Source organism: Vanacampus margaritifer, chromosome 2 (assembly GCF_051991255.1).
Source record: "Vanacampus margaritifer isolate UIUO_Vmar chromosome 2, RoL_Vmar_1.0, whole genome shotgun sequence".
In the NCBI taxonomy this organism is placed as follows: Eukaryota; Metazoa; Chordata; class Actinopteri; order Syngnathiformes; family Syngnathidae; genus Vanacampus; species Vanacampus margaritifer.
Window position 1 is genome coordinate 27011431 of NC_135433.1, and position 23948 is coordinate 27035378.

At 39.9% G+C, this 23948-nt stretch overlaps 1 protein-coding gene across 1 annotated transcript in view; it reads left to right on the forward strand.

The window, feature by feature from the left end:
- lmtk2 (lemur tyrosine kinase 2) overlaps positions 1-23948 on the forward strand; it is a 35421-nt gene that overhangs the window by 4584 nt on the left and 6889 nt on the right. The window contains exons 2-10 of the mRNA XM_077557031.1: positions 9941-10062; positions 10269-10422; positions 10527-10603; positions 10688-10806; positions 11008-11095; positions 17869-17999; positions 21118-21202; positions 21946-22067; positions 23424-23573. Coding sequence (XP_077413157.1) covers positions 9941-10062; positions 10269-10422; positions 10527-10603; positions 10688-10806; positions 11008-11095; positions 17869-17999; positions 21118-21202; positions 21946-22067; positions 23424-23573 — 1048 coding nt within the window. The remainder of the gene's footprint in view (positions 1-9940; positions 10063-10268; positions 10423-10526; positions 10604-10687; positions 10807-11007; positions 11096-17868; positions 18000-21117; positions 21203-21945; positions 22068-23423; positions 23574-23948) is intronic.

Consider the following 23948-nt stretch of genomic DNA (forward strand, 5'->3'; position numbering starts at 1 on the left):
GATGGAATATACTTCGCATCTCCAGACTCATCTGAGGAACAGCAATCCCCGCTGACTGCTGCAAAGAGAGTTTGAGTCCAAAAACATTTACCAACTACAGTCTATAGTTGTATAACCTCCCAGAATGTTTCCACAAAGTGTTATGTATCCCAAAAATCAGGATGGACACACCTCAACCTGAGATGGCATCACGCAGGTGGGCGTTTAGTCTCCGTGTGAGTGTGTATGTTTTTGAGTTGCATGGCTGTCTAGTGTGTATCATTGACAAAAAGAGTCAAGAAAGCCGAGAAACAGTTTGTGGATGTGTTTAAACAGAACTCTGCGGCATAAAAAAAAGCCGTCAGTGGCAGGGCATGAGTTGTGGCCTATAGCAGCAGCTACTTGCGAGTGATCTCATTTCATATTTGCGTTTGACTGTTTGTTACCATTCAACATATGGCTGACAGTGCATCGCCGTCTTTAAATCTCCTTCATTGCGTAGTACCTTCATTTTCTTACTTCACTCAAGCAGCATTGTCGATTGTTTTTACAGTATACAAGGCTGATAGTTGAGTTTGGGTCAACGTTTTATCTCTCGTGACAATCAAGTGACAGTGACACTTCTGGTCTGCTAGTCAGGTTGTACATTGGCCTCAACTTTATGTTGCTTGGACTTTCAGTAACCTCTTTTACACAGAGATTACACAATTGCCACACAAGAGTGATTTACTTACTGGTTTGTAAGTGCACCGTTGATTGCTTTCAACATAACAGTGTGTGAGTAATGAGTGTTAGTAAACGTTGAGGCATACCCTTACACACAGGCTGCATCCTGCTTCTTTTGGAGGTCTGACACAATTGCCAAAGGCGTAAATTGCTGCGTTGGCTTTAGAAAGTGGACAAGGACAGTGTTCCCCCCATCATATCACAGTTTATCTTTCACACCACCGCTATATTGTAAATTCTTAAGCAATAATATACAGTACACAGGGAAGTCAGAATTTCGCTTTGCACGCCTTCATTAGTACCACATTGTGGCACAGCATCCCAGGCAGGACTGAGGTCTGCTGGTAGAGATGCAGCGTATGTAAGTAGAGCAAAAAGAAGAGACAGAGAAGGTCTCCTATTAAACTGCACTAATTGCCATTGTTCTCACAGAGCAAAGACATTATAATTATGCCTAATATTGGTGCTGCTTTGTGTATTAAAGTAGCAGTTGTTATTGTAACATCAATGCTCATTTCCATTCCAGTCTTTTGTGTTTTGCATTATAGCTTGCCACAAAACTGGAAGGATCTCTTTAGATGTAATTGCATGCTTTGGTAGAACATTTTGGCTGAATGATATGGCTCCTTAATTTATATAACGCTTAACATCCAGCATTTCCCCACGAGTTGCCTAGCAATGGAAAACACACTGGGTGGCTGACTTTTCCAAATGGGTACACTATTTTTTTAACTTGCCCAGAGCTGGTTCAAAATCACAGCACTGTCCGCTTCCCCAGTTCTGTAGTGATGAGATGTGTTTAAAGACATTTTCACAGTAAGGCATATAACATCATCATCAAGCGCTATCGTGATTGATCAGTAGAGGTTAGGGGTGGTTGATATGGCCTAAAAATTATATCACGATATTTCAAAGAAATTTGCGGTGACGATATTGATAATTACTAAACAATAGATTTGTGAATGGTGCTTTGGAATATAAATTTTATTGCAGCACAATATTTAAGACCTTTTTACCACAATAGGTCAGTTTACAATTATGCCCAAACTACTATTTATAGAACAGCGAATGTGCGTGGCCAGTTGATTTTTGGACAAGGAACACAGGCAGGCGACTGAGGGAGTGTATTTGTACGAGGCAAAACTTGTGAACTGACTCGCTATTTCACCATAAATATACTTAACAGACGTATTATGGTTACAAACCAATCGACCTCAGGTATGTTTATCGTCTGCTTTCTCAGCGTTAGCCTTGCTAGCTGCCTGCTACAACATGCCAGCTACTATACATCATGGTGTAAATGCACCAAAAATACCTCGGGTTTACTAACGGAAGCTGTTGCTGCATTGATGTGAAAATTAATCTAAAGTATCATTTTTGCTATAGAACCATATTGGATGTTTTAAAAGGTAACCTATGTCTACAACATCATGCTAGTTGATCACTGTCACTAGATGTGAGCGGTCACTATGTCACCACGCAACTTTAACAAAAGTAACTAGACAGAAGTAACAGCCCAAAGGTAGGCCTAAAATCGTGACTTTAACTCATTCACTCCCAGCCATTTTCACTGAAGCCACCCCCTTCCCGGCTGTTTTACTGGATTTTGGCTGATTTTGCAAGGCCCACAGAATATTGTGTTCTATTGCTATAAAAAAAACATGGAACCTACTAAAAGAAAGATTATAGTCTCTTCTTTCATCAGGAAAAAAGTGTATTTATATCTGTTTCCATTTTGCAGCAATTAGCATTAGAATATTGCTAGGTTTCATCATTATTCACAAATCTGTTTAGAACTGTGGGTAAATGAGCTTTTTGTTGGCCCTGGTTGATCTCTTTTACTCTGCTGCCACCTGCTGTCCGTTTTTTTGTAATTACTACCATTTCTTCACCCGTTCTCTGCCGTTAAGAGACTGCATCTAAGCCTTCTGTATGCTCTAGCATAAAAAAAAAAATTAAACAAACGTATAAAGTGTCTTTGGGACATTTAAAACATTTAAAATAGTATGTATTATTTACGTTTTTGGGAGCAAATGAGTTCATGTATTTCATTTTTGTGAAAATGAGCGACCAACACGATATTAGCAGTCATCTCATTTTGTTCACGCCAAACAACACGAGCTGTTTCCAAGTCCTCCTCGCATGTCTTTAGCCTGCGCATCCTCTTAACTTTAACGGCAACAGTTGTCCTACTAAAATTGTATTTTTTGCATTATATCTGACCTCTTGTAACCAAACAGCCTCCACACAACGAAGGTAGCTCACTCCCATTTTGCTGACAGAACTAGCTGCAGCTCACAGCCTCACACTCATTACGTCATCACGTTAATTTCATGATAGTTCAAATTTTTATCACCCAAACAAATACACCGGTAATATCGTAGTAGCTATGATATGGAACACCCCTACACCAAATATACTTGTACATCATAGGCCGAATTTATTCTGGCTACCGCCGGTCTTTCTATCTTGGATTTTACCTTTTTGCAGTTGGGTCTGGAATGTAACTCCTACATTAAAGTGGGGTACTCATTAGTTGCAATTGCATTCTGCTATAGCACATTTTTGCCCCTATTTCCAGATTTTTCAGATACCAGCACTTCCATGTACGTCATCTTGTTCCTATCTATTAGGAAAAGCCGAAACACGTCAGATAGACAATGGTCTATTCTTTATTTACTGTTGCACTACTGTAACTACCAGTGGGAGAAATTTTCCAAAGTGGGTCATCTCCACTACTGTGTGAATGCCTTCCTGAAATATACAGCTGAACTGAAATGATACCAGGCAGCGTCTTTCTATATTTGTCCTAAATTCAAGCTGTGTCATAATGACAACACGACTCCGATAAAGGCTGATGTTATGTCGAGTTTGTGAAAGAAGGCAGCGAGAATTGCAAGGTGCGACTCTTGCACAACAATGACGTACACTGCTGTTAAGTGTATAATTGAGAATTTTTTACTATTAGTCAGGCTTATATGGCTCTGGGACTGTGTACAGTTGAACCTCCAAACTTATTCACAAGCTTGCCATTCAAACAAGCTTGAATGCTTTTATATAAATTTAATTAAAATTAAAATTAAAAGTGTTGGCTAATGTCACATCTTTGTGACTTCTCATATGACGAGTGTCTTTGCAGCTCTTTTATATTTTTCTCAGTCTGTCATGTGTCCTGTTCTTTTTAGTCACATCTGTACTACCAAGGAATATTTAGAAACTCTCAGCAGCCTTGATATTTTTGTTGTAGGTGTGAATCTTTAACTCCGAAGTACACATCCTATGCCTCATAAAGCGGCCACTCTTGGTTTGTTAACTTATGAATTTTCCTTTGGTTCAATGATTCTTAATGCCTAAGAGGCGAAGTGTTTTCAAGGACATAAGGGCAGCGGCAGCAGTATCTATTACGACAAAGTACAACTCCAGTGATTTCCTTTAATGGATGTGTAGAAAGGTTCATGATTGTAGTTTTCTTTAAGTCGACAAGTTCCATGTGCAGTGTGACTGCAAGGCTGATTATGCGCTGTAGTGATACCATTAGGTGGAAACAATAGAGAGCTCTTTAAAAAGCTTGCATGCTTTCATTGCGGCCGCAGAACCCAAGCTGCTTACATAAAAGGTTCAATGAAATTTTTTTTTAGATATTAATTGAACTCTTAAAAAAAATCACATCTGTTGAAGTATGAGTTCTATATGGTCAGGAGTACTCAGGAGTTTGTTCAGTATTTCTGTCAATGGATGTTGTTTATAAGTACTTTACAGGTACTCGGGATGCTCTAGACATCCTTCAAACATTTGGGGGGGAAAAATGGTGTTTGATTTCATAGTCACTACACTGTGGGTCTAATACACTTGCACTACACGGACAAAAGTACTGGGACAGCTCGAAAATGCAGAGCCGGTGCTCCTCATGTCCTGATGTGACACTGCTGTGAGTACTAGATCCTAGTGCCTCTCAGATTGCACCACAAGCGTCTCTTCGAACATTCTGAGACGCAGTGACATAAACACAATAAATCCAAGATGCCACAATGATAGATTGATGCTAACGTATTTGGACTGTTGACTCACCGCATCAGAGAGAGCGTGATAGGACACATAAAAATGTGACCAGTGGTCATATCTTTCAAGTGAGCAGTGATATTTGGGAGGTCAGCCAAAGTGGATACGAACAAGACAAAACCTACCTTCAAAATACAGAAATGATAAATAATCATTTTACAAGCTTTTTTCTTTTTTTCAGTTTTTTTAAACAAGTGAGCCTTCGCTCGGTGGAATGTATTTATTAATTTTATTAATCATTTTTTAAATTTTGTGTGTGTGTGTGTTATACAAAATTTTCTGAGCAAGCAAGCTTTAGGTACGCTTTCAATTGAGTCTAGTGAAAAGGTTATTTTACTTAAAAAAATTTTTTTTTTTTACAAACCCCCCCCAAAACTCTTCAGAATACACTGATAAACATTCAAAGTTTTCCATGAAAAGTTGGGGCTAAAGGGGGAGGGAGGCAGGGGGGGGATTCCCAGAAGGAAAAAAAAGAAAAAATATTGAGGGAAAAAAGAAGAAGAAATATACGGGTGCCGAAATGCGACTATGCATAGACTGTAGTTTCAATTATAACATCCACCAGGAGGTGGCAGACATGTCTTATGCCAAAGTCAGATTACACGAATGTAGCCCGATTTTGACCCGACAGATGTGGCACAGACAAATGTTCACCATCGTGGACAATTTTTAGTTGTCTTGACGTTTTGTAGCCCATGTAGTGTGACATACTCAACGGTTGGTTATCTGGCGTTTGGGAGGCTTCACAACCATGTTGCAGAAAGTCTGGCATGTTTGCAATTCTTGTTTGTCTTCCTGCATAGTGTGGCATGCCATACATTGCCCTACGATGGATTTTTCAGCATTGACCAAGAGTGAGATGGATGAAACTCCCTGACCAGTGCATTCTAGCTCCCTTTTACATGTATGCCCGAGATTATTTTTGTAGGACACAAGTGCAGGTCCATGCCGGCCGGATCTTGGCAAAGTAGGAAGTTACATACCTGTACATTTCTGTAGGCACTGATGCACATCTCACGTAATACCGCCAATAATTGCAAACTACCATAATTTCCGAACTATAAACCGCTACTTTTTTTAACTTGCATTCGACCCTGCGGCTAATACAACGATGTGGCTTATCCACCAGGTCACAAGGGGGCACACTATAAAGGAAGCGCAAGAGCGCCAGGCAGAGCAAAACAATCCAAGCGAGCCCAAATACAGTAGATGAGACAGAGCGAAAGCGAGACAGTTTGCGCTCTCATTATGTTAAAGAAACGGAGAAGTGCATAAGATGCTGCGTTTAGGTTAAAGGCAATCAACCTGTTCGATTCTGACACTGACTAAGAGGAAGAGGAATTTTGGTGTTTTGAGAGTGACAACAAAGTAGAGAGAGTGGCTGACAAGGCCATTCTGGGCCTGTTCGATTCCAACACTGAGGAAGAGGACTTCAATGGTTTTATGTCAGTGGTGGGCAAACTCGGTCCTCGAGTGCTCGAGTACTGCAGGTTTTGGATGTTTCCCTTCTCCAACACAGCTGGTATATGATTAGCTCATCTGCAAGCTCTACATAGCCCGATAACGATTCCGTTGATTGGAATCAGCTTGTGTTGGAAGAGGGAAACCTGCAAAACCTGCAGGACTCCGGCCCTCGGAATCAGCTTGTGTTGGAAGAGGGAAACCTGCAAAACCTGCAAGACTCCGGCCCTCGAGGACCGAGTTTGCCCACCTGTTTTATGTAGTACGCAGAAAGAGGATGATGGCACGAGAATTACCGATAATGCTATAGCAGGCTGGTTATTTTTGTTACAGTAATGTATTTGTGTACAGCCGTGTCATTAATGCACCTTTACTGCCGTGTTACTTGCAAGCACTTTTAAAAATGGATTTCATTTAGCCATTTGACGTTGTTGCCTTGTCAAGCTCTGCAAGTTTTGTTCTGTTGCTATACTCTACTATAGTACAGTTACAGTATAACAACTACTGTCATAGTATACTGCAGTCACAGTAGTATACCACTGTGACTGCAGGACGTGCGCTGTATTATTTGTGCACCTCATGAATTCTGTTCAGATGTTAATAAATGGGACGCTTTGCATTCCCAAACAGTCATCTCTGTCCTGAAAATCTCCTCTGTGATAGGTGGAATCCTTATATACCGGTGCGATAACATTAAAACACCTGCGGCTTACAGTCGGGTCCGGCTTATACATGCTTATTAGTGATGCACCAAATATTCGGCCAGCGGAAATTTAAAATTTAAATAAAAAATATATATATATTAAATTAAAGCCAAAAGAATGTTGCTGAAATGAATTGTTGTGACGCAAGCAAAAAAAACAAAACACTGCAACCAAGCGTCCGTTTGAATTAAACAGCGAACGTGGGGGTGAGTGGCTGCCTTTTCTTCTCGCTGGCGTTTGCACCGGTCGGTCTCAGCAGCTCCCAGGGTCATTGCGCACACCGGAGGACAGAGGCGTCGCTTGGTGTACAACATTTAAGTGGGTCGAAAAAAGACAGAACTGCCGTGTACCACAGTACAGGTGAGCCACTCTTTCTCCTGCAGCGCCTTCCCTTTTTTCTTTTTAAGAGTCCCTCGAACGCTTCCACTTTTTCACTGGCATCCTGGTGGCCGTGCTAAATACTTTAGCTAATGCTAGCACTATTGCTATCAACAGTTTTAAACACGGAAACACTTACCGCTATCTCCGGGTGGCAGCAGACCTGTACAGGACGGCAAGTGTGACTTTGCAGTTCGTTCTTGAAGCCGATTAGGTGGTGCGAACAAATGTATTTATTTATTTTTAAAAAAATTTGAATATGTGAATGTGCCGACTTTAAGTGCGCCGCATGCATCCGTCCCCACCTGTGCGAACTAACATTGACTATAAGGTGCAATCGCACCGCCAGAAAATGCTCAACCCTCGTTTGGTGTTTAATGTATTATTAGCCAACATGTCTGCGGTGTGGGCACATTTTAATTTATATTGTGCTTGGTTAAAATGCCAGTGCTAAATAAATATTTTATAATAATATCCATCCATCCATCCATTTTCTTGACCGCTTTTCCTCACAAGGGTCGCGGGGGTGCTGGAGCCTATCCCAGCTGGCTTCGGGCAGTAGGCGGGGTACACCCTGAACTGGTTGCCAGCCAATCGCAGGGCACACAGAGACGAACAACCATTCTCACAATCACACCTATGGACAATTTGGAGTGTTCAATTAACCTGCCATGCATGTCTTTGGAATGTGGGAGGAAACCGGAGTACCCGGTGAAAACCCACGCAAGCACGGGGAGAACATGCAAACTCCACCCAGGAAGGCCAAAGCCCGGACTCGATCTCTCGTCCTCTGCACTGGGAGGCGGACGTGCTAACCAGTCAGCCACCGTGCTGCCCTATAATAATATTATAATTTTAATTAATTATATTAAGTGCAATGATAGTAAAAATTTGCATAATTTTTTTTCACCGTTTCGGTTTTCGGCCAAGCATTTTTCGTTTTCGTTTTCGGCCAACCATTTTAATTTCGGTGCATCTCTAATGCTTATACATCTGGAGTATTGGAGTATTCCCTAAATTTAGCTAGTGTGGCTTATAGTGAGTTTCGCCTTATAGTCCGGAAACTACGGTACCCCTCCATCCGTCCCTGCAAATGTTATTAGTCTGCGGGTGTTTTCCAAGACAGTGAGGCACAGAATGGAATGGGATGTATATGAATAATCTCACATAGCGACCATCATGAACAATAAAAACAAATTGTGTAGTTTGATCTTGACATTAGTTGTGCTGACACATGGTCTTCAATAATATTACAATTTTGAATAAGTTGATTTTTGTGCAAAAATTTACAAAATTAGTTCTTGTCCTTAATATTGGTTTGTTGTTAAGCAATGTGCCGTCCTTGAAAGGTCATTTTTATGCAAGAGATCCCTTTGCACTGGTAAATATCAACAGTATGTGGTCATTTTGTTGTTTGCTTCAAACCCTTTTTTGTTGCATTTGAGTCATTGGTATTTCTATGCATGACACAGAACTGTATGACAAATGAAATATATGCGGTATCCCGTATTTTGGACATATGCACGCATTTTGTCCATCCCTAAAATGTTGTTTTGGTCATACATCTGGTTAGGAAGTGTGTGGTACACTGGTGCTGTGAAACCACCACCCCCGCCCCCTCAATAGTACTAATGAAAAATTGTGGACCCCTCTAGCATTTGCCCATCCCTACTCTCCCTCAAATTGCTGCACATTGAAAGTGGTTGAGTGACTCTTCATCTAATTTATTCACAAAAATAAGTGCCATCGCTTATTTATGAGAAATCCAAGATGTGTTGCAAGACAAAGAAGCCATGCGAATATTGGTTGGCGTTAGTGTAGCATGAGCAGTGCGTTGGCTGCCTGACTTTTGAAAGTGCTAGAGCAGCGGCCTCCTATTCGCTGCTGACCAATCAGCTGCCTCAGCGTACACAACCCCCAGCCCAGCACAGACTGTCGGAATGGCTGATGAGGAGGGCTTTGTCTGGGCCATCTTGCCCACACTTAGCATGGATTAGCTTGAAACCTCTTTTGACCTTAATACAATCATTTTAAATCATTTTCAGTTGGTGGAAAACAATAAAACCCTGCATTATGTTCCACCCACAAAAGGTGAAAACATGCCATTTTGAGAAATCATATAAACATTTTTTTAAATAGTTTTGCCTGTCTATCACACTTTAAATTCATTTAAACGTATTAAAACAGACTTTTTAAAAGTATTCCTTAGTGCTTGTTTTCACTTTTGCTGCCAAGGGAGACCCTAATCATTAAGTTGAAGAAATTAAAAGACTGTCACGCAAATTTTGCTTTCATCAAGCTTTTTATTTAATTTCCATTTTATGTTTACTGTAAAGCTGACACGTGAAACAAACATGCTACACATTGTATGTTAAAAAAACTAAAATGTTCAACACAACCATGTAATTTCAAAATAAAACTTTGCTAGCTCGGTCCTAACTTTGAATATAGTATGTATAATATACTGTATACTTTTTTTTTTATGTATTAACTAAAGTGAGAAGATTTTTGTTTAATTAAATACAAGTGTAGGAAGGAGAAGCCATCAAATCTGTGCGCTGTATTAAGACAGAACAGGGATGTGATGTGAAGTTGTGAAGCCCTTGCTCATGTCTGCTTTTCCTCCAATACAGACAGTGGCGCGGGGGATCCGTCATACGTGTCTCTTTACTTGTCGCTGACGGGGCTGGTGGCGCTGGTGGTGCTGCTGGTGAACTGTGTGACCTGCTGCAAGGAGAGGGAGATCAACTTCAAGGTGAAACTCTCAGCAGACGCTCAGCCTGACCGGTGTTTGTCCTGTAGCATGATTGGCCTAAAATGTCCCCTGCATAGCTTAGAATTAGATTACAGTCGAGCATTGCTGCGACCTGACAGTTTGATGTCTTTTTAAAATATGTCTTATTTATGTATTCTTTATGGCTGTAATTCTGGATGGTTTACTGATGATGTTTGTTGAAGCAGGAATTCGAAGACCACTTTGACGATGAGCTCGACTTCACGCCGCCAGCTGAGGACACGCCGTCTATGCAGTCACCGGCCGAGGTGTACACCCTCGCAGTCTCCCCTGTGGCCTTGCCCGGACCCCTGCATCTTCAACCGCCTGCACCTGTCGCAGGTGAGAAAAATGATACATTCTTTGTGACTTTATTTGTTAGCATGTATTTGATTTTCTTAAATGTTACTTGACAAATGTTTTGTTTTTGTTGGTTGAATTCCCAGAGGGAACCACTGGCTTCCATGTAGCCCGTCATAGTCTGAGTTACATTCAAGAGATTGGCAATGGATGGTTTGGCCAGGTAAGATTTTTACCTTTTACCAATTTAAAATAGTCAAAAGTCTATGGGAGATTTGTTCTCAACTGGCTCAATGTTTACTAACAGGTGATCCTGAGTGAAATCTACACAGATCCTGGTGGCACCAGAGTGATAGTAAAGGAGTTAAAAGCCAACGCAAATGCCAAGGAACAGAATGATTTCTTGCAGCAGGGGGACCCTTATAGGTGCATGTCTTCTTCTTTTTTTAATCCCCTATTTTATAATTTACAAAAATAATATACCATACTGGCCTTCAAATGGCTTGAGGCCAGATTTAACCTGCATCTCGCCAAGTATCTGGTCCATATAGATATAGAAAATGGATGGATAGATAATATTAGGAAAAACGTAAAATATTTGCTTCCTCTCTTATTTTGTCTTCACAGAGTACTGCAGCACCCAAACATCCTCCAGTGCCTTGGACAGTGTGTTGAAGCAATTCCCTTTCTGCTTGTTTTTGAGTACTGTGAAATGGTGAGTAAACGGTTTACATTTTACACAATGAGGTTTTTGAAAGAGGACATTAGCAGCTAATTAAAATGCGTACATGATCAGAGGAAAATGGTCTTTCACTTGTGTAGCGCTTTTGCAACTGTTAAGGCACTCAAAGCGCTTCACAGTGACTTCACATTCACCTACTGATGGTGCAGCATCAGGATCACCTGGAGGGTCTGTATCTTACTCAAGGACACTTTGACATGGTCACAAGGGCTGGGGATTGAACCCACAACTTCTGGCTTGGGAGACGACCACTCTACCACGTCATGCCACCCCACTGCGGTTGTCTGTGTTCTTTTTATATAATTGTGACTTATTTTCCCCCTAATATTGCCGTTTAATATGCAAGTATTTTTATCAAGGTCTTTTCTTTTTTAGAAAACACACTCAATCAATTACCATAATTTTCAGACTATGCATCTCTCCGAAGCATAAGTTGCGTACCAGTCAAAAAATGCATCATAAAGAAAAAAAAACATAACTTGCAGCCTGTGTGATTTGAAAGTTACTTTCTGCTGCACTGCGATATCAATTTGAATTCTGTTATTTTTTGAAGTCTATTATCTGAAGATGGTGATCTGCCTTTTTTTTGCAGCTAACTCAACTTCATTGAAGTTCAATGAAGTTTATTATTAGAGAACCAAGCTTTTTGGTTTACTGCGGCAAGTCTTGTTCAAATCCAGTCCAGAATGTGTGCATAGCTGACCTTCCCTAATGACCATTTGCACGGTCTGAATCTTGAATTAGAACTTGTAAATTATCATAACTCAAAACGACGTCATAGCAGCTGATTTCCTGTTTCTATTTATCTATTCTGGGTGGGCAGGTTGGATGCTTCCCTCCCCAATTGGACTATGACCCTCCCTCTCTCCTCCCGCCTCCTGTCACATAGCTTATTTAGGCTTGACACTTCTCACATTCCCATCTCACCCAGTAAAGCAGCGAGCTCTATTTACACCCATCCAGTGTCGTCTCCACCAGTTGCTGTGTTTGTGCATTTTTACTGCCAGCGATGTGTTTTCTGGATCCTTTTTAACTTGGACTTATGCAAAGTAAACAAGACCTATAGTATTTCTGACCTAAATATTGGCGTGATTCAGCTTTCCAGCGGTGCCACAAATCTTGTCGTAATCATATAGCTGACAGCAAGAAGTGATCTTGTCCAAGTGTATACATTGAACTCTCTTAATATAATCATGAATGAGTTTACACAACCTGATCAAATAGGTGTCACAGGATAAAACTTTGAACGAGGCTCTGGCTGCTTATATTGTCTCTGTCATGCACAGTTACTTGTTTCTCAGGGCCGACAAAGAATGACTAACCCCGCTTCCAACATCCCATTTGTCTAAGCTGGTGACATGCCCAGCAGGTCCAGTCCTTTGCCAGACATTGTGTCACGTTGCTGGGCATGATTATATTGGCATGTACCCGGACCTGGTTGGTTTCCTGGCACTGTGAATTACTTCCTGTATATAAAATATGTGTGTCATTTGCAGTGGGATAATATTTGCATATAGCATATACACTCCAGCAGTCTCAACTGTCTAATAAGATCCAAAACAAGAGCTGCATTAGAAAGTCAGCCTTTGAAAAGATACTAATGCTCTGTTTCAAATGGCAAGGTCAGAATACATTTAATACACTATTTAGACTTCATGTGAAGTGAAAATAAATTTGTACTGTATGTCTTGTAAATCTGAAATGGCGTAGAGAAGTGCTAATACAATGCCAAATTTAAATGGTTGAAGAAAAGTATATAAAAATAGGCTTGAAAATATTGAAAAATCAAGTCATTCTCTGAATGTGCCAAAACTACACCGCGCTCAATTGTCAAATGTCAATTAAATGCCAGTGTTAGTCCTGGAAATAAGGACGCTAATTCATTTTACACCTATGCATAACATGCTTGAGCTGAGAGAATATATCTGCTTAAGGCCTCTAGGGATTGGAATATATCCCACTGCATTTTTGCGATGTTTTTACATGCCATGACAATGAGGCACTCTAAAGCGGCCACGCCAGCGCGACGCCCTTGCCCACATGCTGGCTGTCAAGTCAGACTTAAGAGAAAAAAAAATAGAAAAAAAAGAAATCTCCGCCTCCTTGTCCCGGCTTTATCTGCCTGATGTGCGTGCACTCACGGCTGACAACGAGGCGCACTAAAGCAGAAGATGTCATTAATTACCAGCTAGTTAGCTGCATGTTCAGTTGCGCTGCATAACCACTGATGATGTGGCCGATGTTGCTTGAGTTCTGCTGTTGTGGGTGAGGAGTGAGTTTAGAAAGAAATCTTCAAACTCACTTTACAGGGTATATAAAATGTGACGAATTTGAAATTGGCTTTGCTACAAAGTATGTAATGGGCATTTTTTGGCAACCTCTTCAGGCCATGTCACTCATCCACTATAGAAAGATAAAAACATGACACTGCAGCTGCACACTTGACCTGGAGAATCTCAAAAAGACAGCACACGATACGGTGACGTTACCCCGGCAGTCCGCTGATTGATGACCGTTTTTCTGTCCTGTATTACCCGTGCAGAGTAACCCTGAGTCAAAGCATTTTAGACATCAAAATACATTAGGTAACCGGTGCATGGGGCTGCAGAATCTCAGGCATGCCAGAGTGTGAGTGACAGCCTCTAATGTATGCATCTCCTCTCTAATGGTTGGTATGGATATTAGTCGGACCCTTCTCTGGTTCAGGATCTCTAAGAGCCATGTGAGTATTGCTTTTCAAAGGCTTTTGTCCTCTGTATTCCGTTACAAAAAAGAAGAAGAAGCAAGACACATACAGCATATTGAAAGTCCTCGAAATCTTTAACCACCCTCTAATGTATAAATCAATGACCAGTCGGGTCACTTTCACTATGAAGTGGCCAAGTAAGTATTTAATACAGTACATTTATGTTATGGATGGATACATTTTCACCATTTTAATTGGATGTGGTCAAGCCTGACATGTCTACTTTGCCATTGTGAATATTGATTGATATAAAAACCTTTCAGAAATGTGAAATCTATTTATTATACAGTACGCCGTCAGTTAGCTAACTAAATGAGGTTCTAAAGTCAAGGTCGTAAACCATAAATGTCCATCCTATTAGCAAGCTCACATTTCTTGCTTTTTGCATGTGAATTATCTACTTGCAGTTAATTTATTTAAAAAAAAAAAAGTGTGGGAACTTGACCAAGTTGAAGGGAAAATCTCATAAATATATGAGATTTAACGGGGGTGGTCTATGACACCTTACAGTGGTATTGACTCAATCATGTCTCGTTTACATTGCAAAACATTTTTGTCCATCCCTAGACGAACACAGGTGTTTTTAAAAGCTAATATTTTGTTTTTTAGTAAGGGTACAGTGTCTCCTTTTCCAATCTTCCATAGTCACTGACGTTGTGCCTTTTGCAAGAATGACTTTCTTCAGGCTTCTGATTGGCTAAAATTGTGTTACTGTTACACTGTAATAGTTTATCAGGCCAATTGCTATATACAGTAGAGTACATATCTATCTATTACAGCATATCAGGTCTATATACAACATATCTATTTTAAAGCTACAATATTTACTCGTGTATGTGATCATGCCCTAGGCTCTAATACATAGTCGTTTTCAACATCCCTCTATTAATTAAAACTAGCTGTGAAAATTTAGAGCCCATTTAATTAAAATATGATGATGATGTTATCAGAGCCCTAGTGGATGAGGCCAATTATTGTGCTGTGGATGTATTTATTATGAAATGGATATGAGATGGAAGCTTACTAGAAACAACCGGTGGTTCCTCAGTCATGGTTTAGAATAGACGCAACACAAACTAATTGTTCTGATCACTCACTATGTCATTTCATTAACCACACCGACTCCTCTCTCACGCTGCTGTGGCTGCGGCATAAATAGATACAGGAGAGGATATCACTTACCATACATCAATTTTAGCTCCACTGCAAAGACTGCTTCCCAGATCTAGTAGGCTCCATCATAGAGTATGTCGTTCGCTTCACACCTGTCATGTGAATGCTTTCTCGCATGCATCTCGAGTGGCCCCTTGTGATCGCTTCTCACTACCCTGTTATACATGTCAACATGTATATCATTTGCCTTTACAAACAAACACCCATTGGCCCTGATGTAGAGTGGATATAAAAAGTCTACACACCCCTGTTGAATTGCCAGGTTTTTGTGATGGAAAGAATGACACCAAGATAAGTCATTTTAAAACTTATGTCCACTTTTAATGTGGCCTGTACTTCTATATTGAACAATAAATGGACATCTTAACTTTTTGCATACATTTGCAGTTGCACATCCTTAAATTATTTCTTTTTTGCAGCACCTTTGACTTTTATTCGACCATTTTCTTTGGGGCTATCAGAGGGTGGGATATTGTTGTTCCATGTACTAAACAGCCAGTACTTACCAGAAATTCCTGCAACATCGTAGAGGTGCTATCACTTTTCTCTATTTGGACTTAAACAAAGGCAGAGTCCCATTTTACATTATTTTAAACTTGATTGGTTGATTATAAACACAACAGCATTTGAAAATTGAGATGAACAAACTTAATGGGAGAACATTTTTTGAAAAGATTGATTAATTGTTCTTGATTCATCACTAAACCTGGCATTTTAACAGGGGGGTGTAGACCTCATATCCACGTATGTTTTGAACATTTGCAGGAGTCAGCGTGCCCGTGAGTTAACAAGGAAAACAAGCAGTTGGCAGTTGATCTCATCCAAGATGTATGACACACATTTGACTGTGTGCATCTCTGTGGAATTTACACACATGGTGGAAAAGGCCAGCATGCGAGATCCGAGAACCGGAGTACTTATCACCCATCAGTGTGCTCCAGGACATGTTCACATACATGCTGACTATCTGGGACTGTGCTATGATCCACTGACTGAGCTCATACCCCGATGCTTCCTGTATTCCTAAAGAGGGACACGGGGAGGGAAGCCCCTAATAAATGTGCACATGCCCCACCCCAGAGTGCACTCTCGCTAACGGGACGGGAATTGACATTTGGAACAAAAGTACCTCATGACTGCTCTATGAACATTGTGTTGTCGGTATGTTCTTTACTCATTCCTCAGGGAGCTTTGTACCACTCACTAATCTCCTTCACTGCACACAATCCTGCTCTCAAATTATAGCACATTGTTGCAGTGCACTTTAACATATTAGAGCATTAAAAGTCGAGAAAGAAAGTGAAAAGGGTTATTTCCACTTGTTGAATGATCATCACAGGTGTCAGTGACATTCTGACATTCCCAAGCCGCCGTGGTTCGGAAGCTGTCAGTGCACAGTAAGTCCCCCAGGAACCAGTCCAACCACAAAGACCCGAGTAATCTTTTGATCTCAGTGGAGGTACAGTACACACAGTGCCTCAGATCAACCTTTAAAAAACAAAAAACTCTTGCTATAGACCATCTGCTGCGCTAATATGTCAAATGCAACATAAGACCCACTTATTATCCCATGTGTATTTGTTGTGTTGGCTCAGGGCTCCCTATTATTACCGGTGGACCCTCACTGAATTGTTACAACAGAGTTCAGTTCACTTACAGGGGGAGTGAGAAGGCAGGAACTGGATAATTTACTGCCCCCATGTGGTAGCCACTGTACAATGCATGCATGTTTTAACAACTGTACATGATACATTTTTGAGTTTTACAGTTAACATATATCAGGTTTATATGTCAGTCAAATGTTTAAAATATTTGAATCCATATTTACTATACAGCATTGTTTTGGGAACACATGGGTCAAATAAATTTTGTTTTTCCCGAAAGTCTTATAACTGCTATAGAAAAATAACTTTAGCGAAATGTATTACTGCAGCCAGTGTTTAAATTGATACTCAAGTTACGTAACTTTTTCTTTTCTTCTTTTTTTTGTTTACACCACCTAATGTTATGTTTACTGTTATTAAAAAGTTATTTCCATTCACAAAGATTTCCTTGACAAAGGTATAACTTTTCCTATTCAACCATTATGCATACTTTATTGTTGTATTATTAATATAGGCTTGTATAAATCATATAATTGGAAGTGTTTTGAATTATTTTCTTAAGGGGAAGATTTAATATAGTACATGCTTTGAAAATTGACACACCAACAGTTGTGTAAATAATAGAACTATTTTACTGTTCAACAAAATGTTAAAAATAACAAAAGAGGCATGTAAACCATGCAGTCAATTTACAACCTTTTTAGTAATATCATTTACACGTATGTATGGATAGTCATGACTGTTTGCTTTCTAAATGTTTACATGCTTGGAATGTCCCTGTGTAGATTTGGAAAGAAATATCAATTACAAAGCATTCATTTGGCGGGGGAAGAAATATAATCATCCACATGACCTGAATCTATCTTATATTATTTCTTCAACACATTATAAATACAAATGGGGTAGGAAAAAAACTATAGAGTTTTTTTTATATTTTTGTATCACAAAAGCCCAAATAGAAAATATGGAGTCATATATTCTCATCTTTCTTTTGTTTTGGCCCATAGTATTAGTCATTATTTTTCAGAAAATGCTAAAAACTGGAACAAATCCTGAATATATTATATTTACTAATAATGACATTTATTAATAATATGTTCATGAGTGATCTTAACAGAATAAGTCAGTCTCATGTGGAAATGATTTAGGCAACAAAAAAAGCATATGTCTTTTATTTTAGCAAGGGCTTGTCTGTTGAAAGTGTGTGTGTTTTGTTTTTGCAGGGGGATTTGCGAGGCTATCTGTCTCAGCAGGACTGGACGTTCAGAAGCGCTGAGATACTGCAGCTGCAAAGGATGGCTTGCGAAATCGCTGCCGGGCTCACTCACCTTCACAAATACAACTTCCTGCACAGGTAGCACTCCAAAACTGCAGCGGCAAAGAAACCTGACTGGATTTTGCCTCGCTCCGCCTGCGTTGCCTTTGGCAATATTAAGCAGTGTGCCCTTTATTTTCAGTGAGGACACAAACCGAGGGTGACATTTGTATCACAGCCTCTAGTCATGCTTCCTTTACTCATTGGCTTCCTTTCCGTGTTTCATTTTAGTGATTTGTTAGGGTTTGTCTAGATTTTCCAAAATGAACGTCTTTTATTAATGATCCTTAATAATCACACGTTTTCCTTGAATCTACTGATCAAAGGTCCCCAAAATGCCACAGACAAAACAACTGACATCATCATATTTTCTCTCTATATATTTTTTATTTGCTTAGACCTGCAACTGTTAATCAAATAACTCGAATAATTTGATTGCAAAAAAGGTAAGCCCAAGTGAACAAAATAATACTGTAAGCTCATTTTAATTATGTTTACAGTAATAATAATGCAAAATATATCGTTATTCAATTATTAAGTATTTGATTAAATAATTGGTAGAGTGCTCAGCTCAAAATATCAGATAGGTGCAACCCTTCATTTTTTTTGTTTCTCTGGAAATCTTTTTGTACCGCTATTTGACTAACTTGTAACTAGTGTTTTAGCGGAAATAATAGTAATAATAACATTAATTTATTTAGCACCTTTCAAGCAATACAGAACAAAGTGATTTACAAACAAAAATATATACACATAAAAGCAATCAAACAGTTAAAAGAAAATTGGACAGAGAAAACATTAATAAAAAGATGAGACTGGGCGGAACCAAAATATCTTTCAAGAGGCTTTAATTCGACTTTCTATAACCTGCAGACTTGTTTGGGGATGCTAGAATTCATGTGAGTATATCACACTAGTATAAATATATTGCAAGTTTGGCTCACAGCGTCCTTGTGGTCCTTCATGATTCACATTATACAGTACATTCATGTATGTGATTTACTATTATGGCTCTGTTTCAGTAACTAAGATGGCAATGCGAGGGAGCATTGGCTTGATAATACATTGTTAAGTGCTTTAGTGCTCGCTGTCAAACCACGGTGAGGAGTTACCAGTGTTTTCCAAAAAAGGTTTGTACGGAGGAGAGGCGGCGTTTCATTCCCGTTTTTTACATTAGATGCCCAGCAGCTCTCAAGCGACAGGCTGCAGGTCGGGAGGGGGCGGGGTGTCGGTAAAGTGCGGCTCAGGGTAACATACGACGCTCAGCTCATCAGCTCTATTTGCATGCTCGGAATAAGCTCCGAGGGTTCCAATTACACAGCTCCGATGCATTGCCGCAGTGTCAGCTGTCTGCTGCCAGAGGCGGATGATGATTCTGCTCTTTGCGTGTAAAAGGATAGCCCCATTTTGGAAGATGTCTTTTAAATCCTTGTTACAACTCAAAGGGAGTTCTCTGAGGATCCCTGCAAGTGAGGGACTGGAGTCGTCAATCCCGAAAATGTTTATACGTCAGTGACCGTTTAGTGTCCTTATATCGCTGATAATAAAGTGGCGTGATTTGTAATCAAGTGTGCATTTTCATAAACTGAAAGAAGAAAATAAAATGATATACATTTAATGTCTTAGTAGCGTTAAATTGCATAAATGACCCTGAAGCGTACTGATATGTGATCTGAGTGTGATGGTTGCCATACCGCCAGCTAGCCTTGTAGGGTTAATTTGTTGGGCCCGTTTCCTGCTGTGCTTCCCAGTCGCGGGCAATTGGCCAACAGCAGACGACCGCAGACAAGAGGGTTTAAAATAAATAACCATTTGTCTTACAGAGGTTTCACTGCCTTTGACACTAGCAGAGCCATGTCCATGCAAAAACGTTTGTGTCAGCAGTGTTTGTCATTGGGTGGGTGGGTGTTTGCAATGTTTTCATCTTGAACAAAGAAAATAGGAAAATAGTAAACCACTGAATGATTAATCATGAGTGTTTCACTGTGAATCAACAATGTCACTTGTTGATTTAATTAACACTTGGAGAAACAGAGCCACTAAGTGCTGTACGCCATCTCCTGGCAACAACACAAATAGTTTGCACAGGCTGTATTTCCCTCAAGAAACAATATCCTGCTACTGTATGCATGAGTCAGGAATAGAACCTGTGCATGTCTTGTTGCAGGGCGAAGAACAGCCATCGCCATTAGAGCCTTAAATCTCTTCGTGGTCTTGATTTATCTTTGGGAGGTAAAAGGAAATGTACAAACTAAACCTACAGCACAAACAATGGTGCCTTAAGATCGAAGTTAGTTCCCATATCACAAAACTCTTGTGTATCTAACCTGTGTTTCCCTTTAATATGAATGCAATTCCATTAATCTACTCCAGCCTGCCCCCCCAAAAACAGCAGCAAAATTTAAGGAATTAAAGAAAAATAGCACACTCTTTTAGATTATAAAAAACATAGTCATGACATAGTTACAGTAAATACAATTTAAAGAATGAATCATTTTTGCTTCATTTTAGTGGACTGCTGCTCCTTTCAGTCAGTCAGTCAGTCAATCAAACTTAATTTGTACTGCACTTTTCATAAATAAAATGCAACTCAAATCCTTCCCACTCATCACTTGTCCACATGGACACGCACGCACGCACAAACACAAACACAAACAAACATGTAGGTTAGAAATGAAAACGTTAATGACCTAAGAACGTGTAATCCAGACCTCGAGATACTTGATGAAGAGTTAGTTTCTCTGCAGACTCAGTAAGACTAAGTTGTAGTAAATTGTCATTTTTGCCTATAAAAAACAAAGCTTTGTGTTTTAAATATAAACTTGCCAATAAAAAAGGCGAACATGTCATTCTTTTTGAATAAAGGGATGGAAATGAAAGGATTTAAAAAAAATCAGATTCATCCATTAATCAGCAAAATAATCGACAGATTAGTTGATCTATCTCAATTTTTGCTTTCAGCTCAAGGCCCGAATTAGAAATGTTTTCTTCCCAGGACCTAAATTTATGAACACACATGTTTTTCCATACCATTTTTTAATAGTCTTCTTGACTACACCAGTGGCCCATTTTGTGTTTAGTTTAGTCTACAACGATGAAATCATTGAGAAATTCAAATGTGTTTGACTATCTAACTTATGTCATGTTTCCTTCGCAGTGATTTAGCTCTGAGGAACTGCTACCTGACGGCAGATCTTACTGTGAAAGTCGGAGACTATGGAATTGGGCCCTATGCATATAAAGTAAGCAGAAATGTCAAATTAGCAATAATTCGCTACTCTTTCCTTCTTTTTTGTTGTTGGCTCGTATAAGTGTAATGTATAAAGTATTCTGTGACCTCGTGTTTAATAATCCAGGGGCTGTAACTCAAGCCTTTGAGTCTCATTGTGGTGCAAGTAAGAAATTCGTACCACCTAACAAACACTGCTCAACAACAAGGATTTCCTGATTAACAGCCAAGCAAAATGTCAGGTCCAGCTTGTAAAGCTGACAAGCCGTCTCATTGGCCAAGTGCTAAAATAAATAAAATAATTAAACACGTTCTATTGTGAAGCTGATGTGGCAACGGCATCATGCTGGTGTTTAATAAGAGTGAAACACTATTTGAGGAGAAGATAAAAGAAGGAAGAGTTGCAGGTATTTGCTTTGCAATGAACAGTATAATTCTCTTCTGACGTGACGAGCTGCGCTAACTCAGCGCGCCAAGGCCCTCCTGTCTGCAGCGTTCCTTAAATTCTGCTGATCTGTCACTTTGAATTTAATACTCATAAGATAAGGTCACCCACTGGTGCTATTTCTGGAGAGGTTGGCGAGTCAAAAGTGAGCGTGCATTGCCTGCTTGCATCAGAGCATAAATCACTTTTGCAGCCTCAAAAACAATAAATTCTTTTGTTGACGCACTTATGTTCCCTTGTCGCTGTGCCGTTTGTAATCTCGCCCTCTGATCTTTTTCTTGTTGTTGTTGTTGTTTTTTTTGTCATCATAGGAGGATTACATCATCACAGAGGACGATGAATTTGCACCCCTTCGCTGGTTGGCTCCTGAACTGGTGGGCGAGCGCCATGGAGGTGTGATCACTTTGGAGCATACCAAGTCCAGCAATGTTTGGTGCGTATACATAATAACTGTAGCTCAACTGTCGTATCCTTAACGAACCGTGCAGTGGCCGACCGTGACGCAATTAAATCAAATGACCTCATAAGAAAGTTGCCATGATTTAACAAAACCTTCACCATAAAGCTTTATTTGCAAATAAATATAGATAAACATCAAATATTAAACTCAAACGTTGTAGAGTTGTGTTGTCATGGCAACCAATCGAAAGCTATACGTGCGACAGTACATCTGCAAAGCAGTGAAGTGCAACAGTGTTGATATTTGACTTTATTTCAATCCCACTTGAGACATGAAGCATAAAGTGGATATTTGTGCTGATAGATCGTAATAAATCTGACACACAAATGGCGCATTTGTGACACGCATCAATGGCGTGACAACGTGACGTCATCTTTACTCAAATCAGAGGGCCATTTCCGTCTGCACTGGTTCTGTCAGTACTGACGAAATGCCCACCTCTGTTACAGGCTCACTTAATACTGCCATACTTGCTAGTTTTCATTTAATTGTTTTATGTTTTTGACCTGGGAGTGTTGTTCATGTATATTACAGTAATCGTGACATTTAGAAGTTACCAACTGTGCACTATTGACGAGTTTGCACTGTGATGTAAAAATCAGTTGTTACACAGCTCACGAAAACACACTCAGTCACTGCTGCACTTACTGGATTTATTTGCTTGATATTTTTGGCCTGCAAGTGTTTTTTATAAATATATTTACTGTAAGAGAAATCTGCCATAACCCCCCTTTGCACTTGCTCATTAAATTGTGCTTCTTTATCAATGGAGGCTTATCATTCACATTAGTGGCCCATTCTAGTCTGTGTGTGTCATGTCTGCCACTAACAAGGCACAATCTAAGTAGCTCGAATGTGCAGACTGTCTCCCGGCTGCTCTGCTGCTTAGCCAAATGCTTCTTGGTCATAAATTGCAGCGTTACGCAAGGTAGTTCGAATTACCTCCATATCCATTCACATTTACCTTCTGAATAAACTTTGCTCTTCACTAGGTAATGGTTTAAATTTGGCCCAACCTGCTATCGGACATGCTGTGTCAATCATCGAGTACATTTTAGCCAACTCGATGAAGCGTCGTGTTTGATGTCAGAGGTCTGTTAGCCAGCTGAAAACAAAGTATTTTTCCACTCTTTAGTTGCAAGTATTACAGAAGGGTGTGGATTATGTTTCTTTTGTAATCTGTTGTGGCGTCCTGCATTATGTTGCAAAAATCTCACCACTAGAGGCCAGCAAATGCTAATTGTCTGTTAACTTCATTACGCTTTGGTGGTCTACAACTATACATACATACTTTATTATTTTTTTTTTTTACTCCTTTATTGTTCCTAGGTCCTTGGGGGTGACCTTGTGGGAGCTTTTTGAGAATGCTGGTCAACCATATCCACATCTGTCTGACCGGGAGGTTCTCAATCATGTGATCAAGGAACAACAAGTCAAACTCTTCAAGCCACAACTGGAGCTTCCTTATTCTGACAGATGGTGAGAGTTTTTTTTTTACTCTTATGTTTCTCAATGAATAGTGATATTATACTTAAAAAAGTTAAGAATAGTCAGCTGTGAAATTTCAACATGAACCTAAAATGAAGTAACTTTGATAGGTGAACGTAAGTGACTCTTCCAGTTACTCTGTAACAGGAGTGTTCAAGTTCGGTCCTCGAGAGCCCCTATCCAGCCTGTTTTCCATGTTTCTCTCCACCAACACACCTGATTCATGATCAGAATTGTTATCAGGCTTCTACAAAGCCTGCTGATTAGCTGATCATTAGATTCAGCTGTGCTGCAGGAGGGAAACATGGAAAACAGGCTCTCAAGGACCGAACTTGAGCACCCCTGCTCTGTAATCTGCAATCTTCT